The sequence below is a fragment of the Mchenga conophoros genome, linkage group LG1, assembly GCF_057382185.1.
Source record: "Mchenga conophoros isolate Kocher_MC1m ecotype Shallow Benthic linkage group LG1, M_conophoros_male_GT1.1, whole genome shotgun sequence".
Taxonomy (NCBI): Eukaryota; Metazoa; Chordata; class Actinopteri; order Cichliformes; family Cichlidae; genus Mchenga; species Mchenga conophoros.
This window is the reverse complement of record NC_140526.1, coordinates 4,499,432-4,515,131: the sequence shown is the minus strand read 5'-3', so window position 1 is coordinate 4,515,131 and position 15,700 is coordinate 4,499,432. Positions and strand designations below refer to the sequence as shown.

At 40.5% G+C, this 15,700-nt stretch overlaps 1 protein-coding gene across 2 annotated transcripts in view; it reads left to right on the top strand.

Moving 5' to 3' along the window:
- LOC146582763 (neural-cadherin-like) overlaps positions 1-15,700 on the top strand; it is a 342,729-nt gene that overhangs the window by 7,674 nt on the left and 319,355 nt on the right. Inside the window, exon 2 of one of the 2 annotated variants that reach the window (XM_085287866.1) lies at positions 4,852-4,893. The exons of the other annotated variant lie outside the window; for it this stretch is intronic. Within the exon in view, the coding sequence (XP_085143992.1) occupies positions 4,852-4,893 (42 nt within the window). The remainder of the gene's footprint in view (positions 1-4,851; positions 4,894-15,700) is intronic. 2 annotated transcript variants of the gene reach the window in all.

Sequence of the window (15,700 nt, the reverse complement as noted above, 5' to 3'; positions counted from 1 at the left end):
GTTTGGTAATGAGACCAAAGCTCTCGGTAAACTTAATTACCAGTGCTGTGCATGAATGTGCTCATGTTTTCAGTAAACACTGAACTGAAAAGAATGTGTTTGCAACTAAAGAATGTGGTGTGGACCAGCGGTCCCTGACCCCCGGGCCTCGGACCGGTACCGGTCCGTGAGTCGTTTGGTACCGGGCCGCGAGAGTTGAGGCTCAGGTGTGAAATGTCTGGTTTTCAGGGTTTTTATCGGTTTTCAGGGTTATTTTGTTATCGTTTTTATCGTTAACTCGGTTTTCCTGGGTCTTTTCACGTGTGTTATGAATAAATCTTCTTTTTTTCGGTACTGGTACTGGTTTTATTTTGTTGTAGTTATCCGCGACACCTTAAAGGCCGGTCCGTGAAAATATTGTCGGGCATAAACCGGTCCGTGGTGCAAAAAAGGTTGGAGACCGCTGGTGTGGACATTGAACTACTCATAGTTAAGCCTAATCAACAATACAGCTTATAAAAATTTAATGGAATTTTAGAATGGAAGTGTCTATGTGTTCCAATAAAAAACAAATACATCTGACAGTGTTATGCAAATTGTCCCCTAAAAACAAGTCATCAGGTGTTTATGTTAACAAGGAATCATTTTCAAAGGGCAAGAACGGGACCTAACGACCATAATGTTCCAGTTGTAACCCGATCTGTTTAAGGTTGTCCTACTTTATGTGGTAAAAGATAGACTACTTGTATAGGTTTAGCTTGGCTTTTAAAAGTAATCTCTGTGAAGTCAATATAATATGGAGTAATTCATTTACACTGGGAAGCAGCAGAGTTTGGGGGCTGTGTGGACAGGGCAACATTGACCATATGAATGTGACGTCTTTTATTTTTGAAATTGTGAACTAAAAAAGTGAACCAGTTAATTGTGTGAACTGAACTGCGAAGTAGCTCCTGTGAAGTTTGAACTTGCACAGCACTGCTTATTACACAGACTTTACATCCTTTGTGGTATTGTTTCTCATTACATCTCAAGTCTTGTTATACTGTAATTTACTGTCCTCACTCCCTCTGTCGGGCTTTAAGGAAGATAAACATGACAGATGTGATTTTCTTTTAAATAGACTTTTCACTCCTTCCACCATCTGTCATTGCCAGAATCTCTGAAAGCTTTAGCATCATTTGTTCAGTAAGAGCAGCAGCTTCTTCCTGTTTTGTGACACAGACCAGCTCGAGTCGCTTCCAAATCAGACTGCACCGCAGACACTAAAAGAGGATGCCAAGATTCTCTGAGCTTAGCTGGTTTCTTAAAGGAAGCTATAGTAAAGTTAATGTGGTAACGATAATCTGTCAAACTCGGGTAATGTCAACCACAAAAAGGACTTCAGTTTCAATACAAATGCATTTACCTTTCAGGTACGTTCAAATTCTGACAGTCAACTGTCAACAACAATGACCTCAAGACACTTTATATTGTAAGACCCTACAATGTTAAAAATAAATGATTTTATATGTGAGGAGAGGATGCTGCATTCAATTCTGACTTTAAGAAGTACCAAAGAATAGAAGCTAATACGGGAGGAAAAACGTTTCTGTCTCTAGTCCTAGTTAGTAAACTCATAGCAGCATACTTAATTAGAAAGATTATGCAAATGTATAAATGCTGTCCTATTTCTTTAATGTGCGTGCACAAGGACATGTCCTGATCAGAAATGACTCTATTATTTACCACAATGTTACTGGAGGCCAAGGTAATGCAATCTAAACTAAGTATCTGGTTGTACACCATATTTCTTTCAGATTTTTAGTGCCGAATACAGTAACCTCAGTTTTGTCTGAATCTACAAGGAGTCTTTGTGTCTATAAGCCATGTAATTAGTTTAACTAGTTTATTTGTAGAATCTGGCTTTATGGATAAATAAAGCTAGATATCATCTGCATAGAAATGAAAACATATGCAGTGTGTCTAATAATATTATTTAATGGAAGTATGTATAATGTAAAAAAAAAAACACTGGTTCCTCACAGGGTTCATTTTAATATTGTGTGTGCAGAAGGCTCCCTGTTTACATGCACACACTGGAATCTATCAAGTAGAGATGATCAAACGACTGCAGCAACATGGCTTGTTCTCATTTCTGTGGTAAAATATTGTGGTCAGTGGTATGAAATGCTGCACTGAGATCTATCATGGCAAGCAAAGAGATGAGTTCACTGTCAGAGGCCAAGTAAATAATTTGTAACCTTTGCTAGTGCTGTGTTTGCACTATGATGTACTCTAAATCATCACTGTAACGCTTCAAATGAACTATTCCTCTGCAAACGATGAGTTAACTGTTTGACAGCTACTTTTCCAAGGATTTCTGAAGTAAAAGGAAGGCTCGAAATTGGTCGGTAATTAGTTAAAAACTGTCGGATTTTTTAAGTAATGATTTAATTACTGCCACGCTAAAAAGCCTGTGCTGCATAGTCTGTTAATAAAGATAGATTAGTCACATTTAAAATTTAAGCATTATTGAATGTGAAACTCCTTTGAACAATCTTGTAGTCGAAACCATCAAGGCACATGATGGTTTAGAGGAAGACATTATAGATGTTAACTCACAAAGATCGATAGAAGAAGTTACTGTACTTAAGATCTATGTGGGATGGCTGAGAATATTTTTTTCTCTAAAGGTTAAAATATTATATGTGAAGACATTAATAAAGTCATTTCTAGTTAAAGTTTGAGGAATAGTCAATTGATTCTTTGTCAGCCCAGCTGCAGTGCTGAAAGGAAACTTTGGACTGTTCCTGTTTCCTCGATCAGTGCCAAGTAGTCAGATGCCCCAGCTTTATAGAGGTTTTTTTCATAGACTTTTAGATTAACACCATTGTCCACAATAACATGCTGCAGTTTAAAGTCATGTGAAGATGAACTAACATTAAGAAAGCACAATTCCCTCTAAAGACCTGCGGTTGCTTAATAGTAAAATAAATCTCTGAAAGAAGTTTGTACTCAAACTCAGCCCTGACTTGCAATCCAATGTCAAATAACTAATTCAACTTATCTATTTTCATTTATTGATTTCACACTTTATGGTCAGAACATGCACATTTCGAGTTCTGTTCATTGTGCAATGAATAGTTTAACCAATACTCTCGTTTATCACTCAGTGCACCAAGCTCTTATTGCATCAAGAGAAGGTTAATGTGCAGCCGTTTGTCACTGCAGTCTGATTGTTTGAGGATCAGGTAGTCAAGATGCACTGGGCTCTAGTGAAAACCAATATAAAGACAACAGGTGAATTGGTTATCTGGTCGCTCTGCTACAGAGTTGTGTAATAATGATCAAGGACAAGGCCTTGTAAAGAAATACAATGTTATTTCCATAACCGAAGCCCTGGAGACTGCAGCATAAAAGCTTACAGCTGGCAGCTAGAGCGAGGTGATGTACCTGAGAGGCAGAAGCCTAAGGGATAAATGGCCTGTTCGAAGAGTGCAGGTCTGGCTTTAAAAATTCAAAAGGATATATTAGCTGAGAGCTGGGTTGTTCAAGTCAAGTAAGAGATGCAGCAGATGATAGCTTTAACACAGAGACAGAGGGACTTGATCATGTTGTAAAAACTCTTTTTTAATTCTAATAAATCTAGAAAGCTTGTGATGATTATCTAAAATATGCATGTATAATGCCTGTTTTGACCTCTTTGGACCACTGCGGTTTCATGGGCACCTGTCGCAGCTAATGAATGAATAGTGTGACATTTTAGGAAATTAGCCTATTTGCTTTCTTGCTGAGTTAATGAGAGGATCTTTATCACTCTCATGTCAGCCTAATAAAGACAGAGCTATGCATCCAGTAGACAACTTGCTCGGCTAAGCAGTGGAAGAGTGTGGGAACAGCTTACATGGGTCTATGTGTATATAACAAAATCACCTGTTCCTACAGTATAATAACTTCAGTGTATGTCTCCTCTTAAAGCTCTTTAAGAGGTGACTTTTTTTAAAAAACTGTAAAAAAAAAGAAGCTAAAATGCTACTGACTATATATTTAATGGGGAAGCTCAATGAGATAATTCGATTTCAAAGTTCTATCCATCTACACACACCCTTCTGTCTGTCTGTCTGGTGACAGTTATGCAAATTCCTGATACTATGACTGCTAATTCATTTTCATTGGGAGGACAGACTTTGCTGGAAAGAAATAACTGTGTTGCTATTAATTTGCTAGTCCATTTGCATAGTCCCCCCCTCCCAAAAAAAAAATTAAATAAAATAAAAAATCATTATGAATAATTCATTGTAGTTAGCAGCAACAATTTGTGCCAAGATCAACCCCAATTACTGAGTAATAAATTTGATATTTGGCATAGCGCTTACCTTTTTAATGGAATTTCGACTGTTTTACAATGTCACCCTCTGCTCCTTTTTATGCCAGGCTTCTTCTTGTGAGTTACAATCCGCCATTTATGTATTTTAATGCGAGTAATATCAGCTGTCTTATCATTTAATAATCAACATATTTCAGTTTTCCTGCAGAGTTTAAATTGCAGTGTTTGATTTAAAGTAATCATCATATGTGGCGTGACTATTAAGTAAAGAGCCTAGACTTATTTAAATTGAACCAGTATGAGCCACATTATTCAACAGTCACATTAATGATGTGAACGATCTAAAGTGAGTCAGTAATCCTGAGTGTTGTGCCATAAGTGTAACCGTGAAACCCATAATGTGATGTCGTTTTTTGTCTCTTTTATTTTTACATATTTCTTTCAGTCACATCATATTATCATTTTTTTAATTATATCTCCATTTAAATGTCTAAGTATTAATCAAAAGCACATCTGCTGCTTTGTGGCTCTGTAGTTGAAACTGTAATTTTTATGATTTCTTGCAGATATTACATGTTCAGCCTTCATAGCTGTTCAGAAGACAGCAGGTTGGTGTTTTTGGATATGGCTCAACTAATAAAAGCTACAGTAAAATGGGCATTTGGTAAGAACTAATTCAGCCAGGCTTTATTTGTTTGTGTCTATACAACAGGAAGATTCATTTCAATATATCACAGCCTGCCATAGAGTATGGATTAATTATTCTATATACTTTAAGTAAGGGATTAAATTCAGAGGTAAATGAGAGCAGGAGTCAACTCCTCTGCATGCTGTGTAAAATCTTTATTTATTTATTTATTTACTTATTTATTTTTCATTACAACAAACCTTGGCAGGTAAATCAAGATGAAATATGGCAAACACTGATTTCTATCATTCTTATTACTGTTATTATCAAAATAAAGTTGTTGGTTTTAGGAACAAGTGACTCAAAACAAAACAATCAAAAGGAAATGAAAAGACTCCCATTAATTAATGTCTCTTGTTGTTCAAGGAGTTTGGTTTTCATTATTGCGGTAATTGATTTTTGTTTTTATTTTCCCTTATCTCACAGGTAGAGTGTTAGCAGTTCAGTTCCTGATGAACAAGCAGTATTTTTCCAAAACTGGCAATAAGAAAAATAAAAAAAATAGATCAAATGAAACAATCTAACACAATGTAATTTGATGTAATGATTTAACTAATATAATGCTGCCACTAGCTTCACTGTTTTGCCAAAAAAATGAAAAACAGCAAACCACCTTTTGAGAACTGCTTCAGTTTTGTTACAGTTGAATAGCCTCTTGTGTAATTTGCACCATCTGTTGCTGCTTCAAAAATGGAGGACAGTTTGGTCCTTGGCCCACATCGTTGGCTGATGAAACCTTTTCCAGAAATGCTCGATCACCAGCGAAGCATAACAAAACTACAAAAAAGAAAACAGAGTAATATTTCTTACAAAAAGGCAATAGTGGCTCTCCTAAAATCTCCCCCTAAAATTGACTTGTAAACATCAGCTCTGGGTATAATGCAGGGTGCTTGATGAATCGGCTGAAATAGCAGATCTAAGGCACTCGTGATAACGAGACTAAAGTGTGTTTCCCCAAATGTAACAGCATTTTCAAACCTATCATCTGTTTATTCTGGTCCAGATCAGGTGAAGTACCATGGCACATTTACACAAATGCTGGGTTGCACTGCAGAGTGCAAATTCTCAAGTGTGCCTCATTTTATCAGTGGAGCCACACAACAGCAGTCTTTTCCCTCAAAAATGTTGAATGACAGACATGCTCTCGGCGTCAGCCAAGGTAACGCATCATTGCTTTTAAAGTCATCATTTGGTTCATATGTTCTCATTCTAGTGGAAACTCCAAGTCTGGTCGCCTTCTTGATAAAATCTCGGTCTGTATTCTAGACTCTCATTAGTGCAGACAAATCCAACAAGGGATAAATGGCTTTAGGTTTAAAGCAGCTTCTTTAAACCAACTGGGCTCGAAATGCTTCAGGAGTCTCTGACAGTTGCATCACCTGGGTGAACTTTTATTCTTTCAGTATATGGATTTGCAAACCAAAGCCCATGTAAGAGATTTAACAGATTTTAGAAACAGTAATAGTGTATCCAGGACACACTGATATAATTATGCTGAGGAAACCCCGTCTTTAAAAGATATTTGATGTTAATATGTCAGTAACCTCTTTCCTCAGTGCCTTCTTCTCCTTGGAGAAGGTTGTCAGCCATGCTACAGTCATGTTGCCTCTGTAGCTCATTCTTAATTGAAGTGTGCATTGCTGTAATGTGGTGAGAGTAGCTTATTTATTTGTGTGGGTAGAGGCCACAGGGTAGCTTCCTCATGTCGAGCCTTACTGCCAGCTTTTGCTGCAGCGGGATCAATTAATGTCTGCGTGAGTGTGTCTGTGTGTAATTGCAAGTGTGTGTGTGGGAGGGTCAGCACATGTTTGGATCAAACAAGTATGTGCACATATGAGTGTGTGTGGTGTAAGACATCTCCCCCCTCCCCCCGTTTAACTGCTGCCCTGCAGCATCTCCTCTAATATGCTGAGCACACAGGAGGGTTCCCCTTTGCTCTTCTTCCTCGTTGTTTCTTTTCTGTTTACGGACATGCAAACTTTCTCTTGCTTTTTTTTTTTTCTTTTGTGCTTAATTTTAAGTGTTTTTTCCATCTTACATCGTTGTGCCCAGAACGTGAATTAGCGGCACACTGTTCCTTGTGTTTATTCCAAGGCCATCGAACAGCTCGTGTAGTGTATGCTGTCTGCTTTGTTTTGTTCACCTAATCCACCAAATCTTTCTTTCTTTATGTTCCTTTTGCCTTATTGCTCCTATATTTTCACTTTGTTTTCTGTCCTGGTTATGTCAAGCACCCTCTTCTGTCTTTTAGCACTATCTCCCCTGCTGTCTTTAGCAGCTGTTTTTAACTATTTTCCCATTTTTCTCTCCCTGTTCTTCCCATACCATTATTTTTTTTTTCAAAGCTGTTGGTATCTATGTTTGCTTTATACACATTTTCTTCATTTATTCATCCAGAATAACTTTTTTCCAGAAAGAGACGCACGTCTTTCTCGGTCTCTCTCTTTTTGTTGCTGCAGCTCACGCTATCAATGTGAGTGATTGTGCAATCCTGCAGCGCGTTAAAGACATGAGGAGACTGTCAAACAGATCAATAGACAGTGTCTGAATACGTCTTCCAACCCCTTTACACACATCATTGAACAAAAACACACAAATATAGAAAAACACATGTCGGAAAACATCCCAGGAATTGCATACACACAATGAAACAAATGCATCAACATGCGTTATACACAGGCAAAAATAGATGTATGGATAACACAATCATAAAATGTACAGACTTACACTGATATTACAGAGATTTTTTCATTTAGATATGGATGCACATTTAAGCTATTTGTATGGGTCACCAAGACAGGAGCAGTGATTGCTGTGCTTCAGAGTGATTGATTTTCCATCTTAACCGGAGGTTCTCAGTTCATCTGATTAAAGACAGACAAGTTGCGAATTACAGATTGGAAGCTACTCTTTCTGACTCTCTCTCACACACACAGACAATAAAGTACTGCAAGTGGCTGATCTTATCTTTGCCCTACAGTTGTGGCCACTGCAAAAAGTAGAGCTACATCACGTACCACAGTGTTTGTCAGCTCATCCCTCAGCTTGAATCTGCTCCAACACAGAGGGTAGAGAGCAGCAGCAGACCAGTAAAAGTAGACCTTTGTAATGGCTGCATCTGCAAATGGTGTCTCGATCGTATTTTATAAATTTAGCTGACATTTTTATATCCATTGTGGTTTTGAATAAGTTCTTTTGAGTGGCCAAACAAGCAGGCGATAGCAAATATGCAAAGGTCAGAGCTGCAGTGGTTTCACAGTATTAGAAAGATGACCGTGAGAATGCTTGCAGGGCAAAAGGAGTCAAGACTGAAAATGACAAAAGGCCCAGAAGGGAGGTATAGGTTAATTTTTGTAGTTTAACTGAGCATGTAAATCACTTAATTCAAATATAATTACAAAAGGTCTACATTACCTCCTAACTGAACCAGCAGTGGGAGTTTGATAGTGATTTATTATGAAAACAGAGCAGGGTAGAAGAATTAGCAGAGGAAATTCTGAGATAATAAACAAGCATTTTTATCAGGTTAAAACTATGTTCTAAGTTTAGCAAGGCTGAGCTAAGAATTGTACTTTTTATTTTAAAGTACGTGATATGCTAATAAACCACCTGATGTTTACAGGTTTCTCAGATTATAAATCACAGCTTCACTGAAAGAACCCACAGACATGGAAAACAGCCAAAACAGATCCACTGAGGGGGGGGAAAGTGGCTCTAATAGTGGCCCAACAAGTTTTCTAATAGTCTTAAGTAAAATTACGGAGAAAGAGAACCATTTATTGACAAAATTATAACATGTCTACACATAAACACAGAAAAGAGTTTTCCACAGCTATTATATATTTTAACTCAAAAGTACAGTTTTTAAATTTAACCCTAACCCTTGTGCCCGTTTTTTATTTTGACAGCGAATGCGCACCTGCGGACCACTTATGTGCAGCCCTGGTTATTTAGCTCGTCATATTGCAGCCACAGAAATTCTTTTGTCCATGAAACCATAAAGCTGCACTTTCTTTTTGCCTTATAGTCTGATTTGTCATAACTTCTCCGTTTTGTGGTAAGCTTTTCTTTGGCTGTCACTTCTTCACCCTGACCTGTCTTATTGGGCTCAGCAGAACTAAAATATATATTCTGCTGCTTTTACACACGGACTCACATAAGCTCAGCGATTCTCTGCGCGATCAACCTCTCACATGTTTAAGCTTGCTGCGGGAGATTTCACTTGTCATGTTTGCATAGTAAGCTAACGATTAATAAGACGATGTCAGAGGAATTGGTGCACAAATTATCATCACTCACAGATCAGTGCTGTCGCTCTCTATACACAGTTCGCACGATTGCAAAGTGAAAGCAAAAAAACAAGCGCAAATTCAAACGCGATTTCAATATGTCACATATTGACAGTGGCTCACCGATGCCAATGACATAATTACCCAGCTACATTTCTGAAAGAATGCAAAAGCATTGACATATATTTTTCCTTCCTACAATAGCCCGACGGGCAGGGCAGAGATAGATTTTGGTAGCCCATCTGAAAAAAATCGCTAGCCCCAGGACGTCGGGCTAGCGATTTTGCGAGCCCTGTATCTGATTGAGGAATCACTCATCTTTGGAAAAGAGAGTTTATTACAGAGAAATGTCTCTTTCCAAAATAAAAGCTATACTATCCGCTTCTTCTGGGCTATATTCTCAGCAGCATAAGGAGAATCATGTGCTAACAGCTGTCTAAATGACTCGGCTAAAGTTAGTAGCATGCTTGTTGTTTTTGTCTTTGCACTAGGATGATGTCGGTGTAAATGTGCAGTCATATTCGGTGTGTTCCCACTAGTGCTTTCAGGTTAATCTTGTTGAAATGACCTTAACGCCACAACACGGCAAATCTCCGTTAACGAGCTACCGCCGATCGCCCCGTGCATGGGGCTAGACGGCCAACACGTTAACGAGCTAACTGCGCTAACACACTAGTTCCCACCCATGTAATTGAGCATTGCATGGCACATCCAACATACTGTTTTACTTTAGTCCATGACTCGCTTACCTTCACATGAAAACCAAAATAATTCCAAACGCCAGATCTGAATGAGAGTGGGGGAGGTCCATGTTGCAAGGAGAGCTTAACTTCTGTCTTGCTAGCTTGCCCTGCGCTCTTCCTTCTGACTATGCTGTCTGTGTTGAGTGCTCAGTGGATCTATATATATATATATATATATATATATAAAATGTTAGGGGTGCAACGATACTCGTACCGATATTGAACCGTTCGATACAGTGCTTTCAGTTCCATACGCATATGTATCGGACAATACAACATTTGTAATTTATTTTATCAACTTTCCTTCTGACGATGCTGTCTGTGTTGAGCGCTCAGTGAATCTGCGTTCGACTACTCCGCCTAGGCTGCACTGTCGAGCGCAGATCCACTGAGCGCAGGTCAAGCTAGCGAGACAGAAGTTAAGCTCTCCCTGCAACATGGCAAATTGAACCTCCCCAACCCTCATTCAAATCTGGCGTTTGGAACTATTTTGGTTTTAATGTGAAGTATGACAGTAAAACAGTATGTCAGATGTGCCACGCAATGCTCAATTGGTGGGAAGGAGTGCGTTACACTTTACATTATACTTGGCTAGTATAATGTAAAACAAAGCATACTTTTATAAAATCTATATTCCAGTGTAGACATACAAGATTATTCTACCAGACAGGCTACATGTGGACATCTTTATTACCCAAAGCAATGGATGAGTCTGTGATGGATCTTTCACACACTGGTGGAGGGAAGCTACAGTTGTAGCCACAGCTGCCCTGGGGCAGACTGACAGAAGTGAGGCTGCCATGTCGCGCCATCGGCCCCTCTGGCCATCACCAGTAGTTGAAGTGTTTACTGTTACTGTAGCTCAGGAGGTAGAGCAGGTCACCTACTGATCGGAAGGTTGGAGGTTCGATCCCAGGCTCCTCCAGTCTGCATGCCAAGTATCCTTGGGCAAGATACTAACCCCAAGTTGCTCTCCGATGCATCCATCGGAGTATGAACGTGTGTGAGTGTAGTTAGAAAGCACTCAGTATAGAGGTAGTGCTTGTTAGGATGGGTGTGACTGGGTGAATGCGGCGTGTTGTATAGAGCGCTTTGAGTACTCCGGGAGAGTAGAAAAGCGCTATATAAGAATCAGCCCATTTACCATTTGCTCAAGGACAACCGAGACTGTCCGAGCCGGGGCTCGAACCGGCAACCTTCCTATTACAAGACGGAAGCCAACTCTTGAGCCACAGAAATTTCCCTTCTTAAAGATGGGGACCACCACCCCGGTCTGCCAGTCCAGGGGTACTGCCCCTGATCTCCACACAACATTGCAGAGGTGTGTCAACCAGGACAGCCTTACAATGTTCAGAGCCTTCAGGAACTTGGGGCGGACCTCATCAACACCAGGGGCTCTGCCACCAAGGAGTTGTTTAACTGCCTCAGTGACCTCGCCCCCGGAAATTGGCGGGTTATTCCCCTCATCCCCAGACTCTGCTTCCTCCTCGGAAGACGTGTCAGTGGGATTAAAGAGGTCCTCGAAGTATTCCTTCCAACGCCCGTCAATTTTTTCAGTCGAAGTCAGCAGCTATCTGCCAGCACTATACACAGGTGGAGCACCGCTTTCCCCTCCTGAGATGCCTGATGGTTTGCCAGAATCTCTTCGAGGCAGTCTGAAAGTCTTTTTCCATGGCCTCTCCGAACTCCTCCCACACCCGAGTTTTTGCTTCAGCCACTGCCTGAGCCGCATTCCGCTTGGCCTTTCGGTACCTGTCAGCTGCCTCCAAAGTCCCACAGACTAACCAAGCCCGATAGGACTCCTTCTTCAGCCTGGTGGCTCCCTTCACCTCTGGTGTCCACCTTTGGGTTCGGGGTTACCACCACGACACGCACCAACCACCTTGCGGCTGCAGCTCAATGCAGCAGCTTCGGCAATGGAGACGCTGAACATGGTCCATTCGGACTCAATGTCCCCAGTCTCCCTCGGAATGCTGTTGAAGCTCTGCCGGAGGTGTGCGTTGAAGATCTCGCGGACTGGGCTAGGCGTTCCCAGCACACCCTCACTCTGCATTTAGGTGCACCGGGTCTGTCCAGTATCCTCCTCCGCCACCTGATCCAACTCACCACCAGGTGGTGATCAGTTGACAGCTCAGCCCCTCTCTTTAACCCAGTGTCCAGAACATATGGTCACAGGTCTGGTGATACAATTACAAAATTGATCATCGACCTGCGGCCTAGAGCGTCCTGGTGCTACGTGCACTTATGGACACTCTTATGTTCGAACAGGGTGTTCATTATGGCCAAACTGTGATTTGCACAGAAGTCCAATGACAAAGCACCGCTCAGGTTCAGATCAGGGAGGCCGTTTCTCCCAATCACGCCCCTCCAGGTCTCGCTGTTGTTACCCACGTGAGCATTGAAGTCTCCCAGTAGGACAACAGAGTCTCCAGGTGGAGCACCTTCCAGCACTCCACCCAGTGACTCTAAGAAGGCTGGGTACTCTGAACTGCCACTCGGCGCATAAGCGCAGATGACAGTCAGGACCCATACCCCCACCCTAAGGCGCCGAGAACAAACCCTCTCATCCACCGGGAAGAAACCCAACATACAGGCAACATGCTGAGGGGATATTAGAATACCCACCCCAGCCCGCCGCCTCTCACCAAGGGCAACTCAAGACTGAGACAGAGTCCAGCCCCTCTCCAGGAAACTGGTTCCAGAGGCCAAGCCATGCGTAGAGGTGAGCCCGACTATATCTAGCCGGTACCTCTCAACCTCACGCACTAACTCAGGCTCCTTCCCCACCAGAGAGGTGACACTCCATGTCCCAATTGCCAGTCTTGGTAGCCGGGGATCAGTCCGCCAGGGCCTCTGCTCCTGGCCGCTGCCCGACGCACAATGCACTCGACCCCTATGGCGCTTCCTGCGGGTGGTGGGCCTGCGGGAGGATGGGCCCATGTCCCCTTTTCGGGCTGCGCTTTTTGGGCACCCTCCCCGGGCCTGGCTCCAGGGTGGGGCCCCGGTAACCCTATCCCGGGCAGGGTAAACTATTCCCTCGATGTTTTCCTCTTAAGGGTCCTCTGAATTCAGAATTGAGAGTTTCGTGTTGCTTCTTTGCAACATGCACATTGTGTAATGACCTGTAATCCTATGCAGTTTTAATTCTATACAGTTATTATTAAGGGGTAAATCAGCTCTTTCTATCTGATGAAAAATATTGATTTTCTGGTGTAAAGTTGGACATTTTATTATAGAAATCTATGGGGATGGACTCTCTTGTAAGGTCTGCATCAATCAATATAGTAATATAGTAATATATCAAGACACTTTGTAAGGTAAAGACTCTGGAATAGTACAAGACTGTGGGGAGTGTGGGAAGGAAGAACTTCCTTTTAACAGAAAGAAATCTACGGCAGATGCAGGGGAGAGAGGGGCAGCCATGTACTGGGGTGTGTGGATGAAGACAGGACAGAAACATGCTGTAAAAGAGAGCCAGAGATGATTAATAACTAATAATTAAGTGCAGAAAGATCTATAAACACATAGTGAGTAAAAGGGGTGACTGAAAAAGAACAAGTGGCAATTTAAAAAACTAAATTTTTAGTCTTTTAAGCAACTTCATTTTCCAGCCTTTCAGGTTGCCATTTGGTCACTTACCTTTTTTTCTTCAGCTACCCTTCCTATGACCTCCAGTATCATTTATGTGGAGCTTTTCATCTCAAATAACTGAACTATGATAAACTCTGAGAGGGAATAAAGGAAAATAACCGCCTGCCTATGTTTCCACAACAAGATGTGCACAGTAATGTTATCCTGATGCAATCCAAGGTTGATGAAACTGCAGATTTAGTGTCTTGAATAAATCTTCCAATTATGTTTATTTCAGACTGTCATTTACATCATCTAAGGCCAACATCCAGACAAAACAGGAAGAATAACGACCAAAGTAACTTTATGTCCTCTTTACTTGAAGACAGAGTAAAGCTGTGGAGATAAAGAATTAGCTCAGACTTTTTATCTCCGCCTTTCTCTAAACTTACTGACAGATAATTTAAAGAGATTTGCTGAATATTTGAACTCTGCTGCTCTTGTAGTAGGATCAACACATTACATTATTTTTGTTTCTGTGTGTGCTTCTGAATCTGACTTTACAACATATAATATATAGATTGTTCCATAAAACAGTTAAAAAAAACAGCTATGATATCTTCATTGTAGCTTGTAAAGTGGAAGGGATCCTAATTAGTTATAGTTATTTAAAATAATAATAATGCTTTTTTAAAAAAAAAACAAAAAAAACAAACCCAAAAAAACAAGCAAACAAAAAAAAAAATAGTATCATGCCATGGAGACTGTAGGATTTTATTCAGTACCGTGCAAGTCTTAAACGAGTCCTCAAGTCTTTATATTTTGCTTCCAGAGAGCTGGTCTTTCTTAAAATTTTCTGTGATTTAATCTGTGTATCTGTGAAATAATTCTCCAGAGCAGGCAGAATTCAGAAATTGAGAGCAACAGCGGTTGAAAGTGTGCAGGTAGGTATTCCAGAAGCCAGACAGAGAAACAATGTAAGGAAACTGGAAACAGGATTGCAGGTTATTAGTAAGGTAAGCCCGATGATCTCAACGTAGAAGAAGATGATCTGGTGGAGATCTGCTGCTCATCCTGCCTTCAAATATTTCAGGGGTTGTTTGTTATCATTTAGAGCAGGTGTGAGAAGGATAAATCCCAGAGCAATTATGCGGCCAAAGGCGGGTCCATAACTCCACCTGAAACTCAGAGATTCATTAGAGGAAAAAGAAAACATAAGGCAAAAAATACCCCAGCCTGCCTCAGCCTTGGCACGACATATGACAGATTCAAGCATCTCAAAACAGCTTCTCAAAGGATGAACCAGTGTTGTGGCTACACATAACAGACAATTTGGCAAAGAACCAATTTAATATTTTTAGGCATTTAGTGCAACAGCCTGCAAGTAACAAATACTTTTTTAATTTTGTTCAAAATTTTAAAAATTCAAAGAAAACACTGTTTTACAGCCATAAGGTTGCATTTTTGCACCAACAAGGCAATTCACAAAGAAAACTTGGCATATCTTAGGATGGTGTGCAGTCTGTGTGTAAAAGAGTTTTAGGAAATTGGACAAAAAAAATGTCTACAGGAGATGAACAGTACAATGAGTGTTCACAGCCATCTGTAAAGCAGGGTGGAGGTTTTGTCAGGTTTAGTGTTTCAGACGGTGGTTTTGAGGTATCTTGTCAAAATCGATGGAATTACGAATGCAGTAAAGTACCATCAGATTTCGATCCATCATGCAATATCCACTGGAAAACATCTGATTAGCTATGGTTTCAGTTTTCACGATGATTCCAAACACACTGTCAATACAGCAAAAGCATGCGTGGATTTAAAAGAAAAAGAAGAAGAAAAAGAAGCCTGAAAACTATTCCTAAAGATTATGTCAAGAAAATACCAAAAACCTGTTCTAAAGACAGTTAGGACTATCTTTGTGTTGGAGAATAAAGTCATACCAAATAGAATAAAACGTTACAATTTTCTATTATTGCCTTATACAGTGCTGTTGATGGAGGTCTGTATGTTTTAATAATCAACTGCACCTACTTACAATTATCCTAGCAATATATTTGCCAAAGAAATAAGGGTTGGCTCAAATCTTTTGCAAAGTCTACATAACAGCCTCAGTTGAATCTCTGCA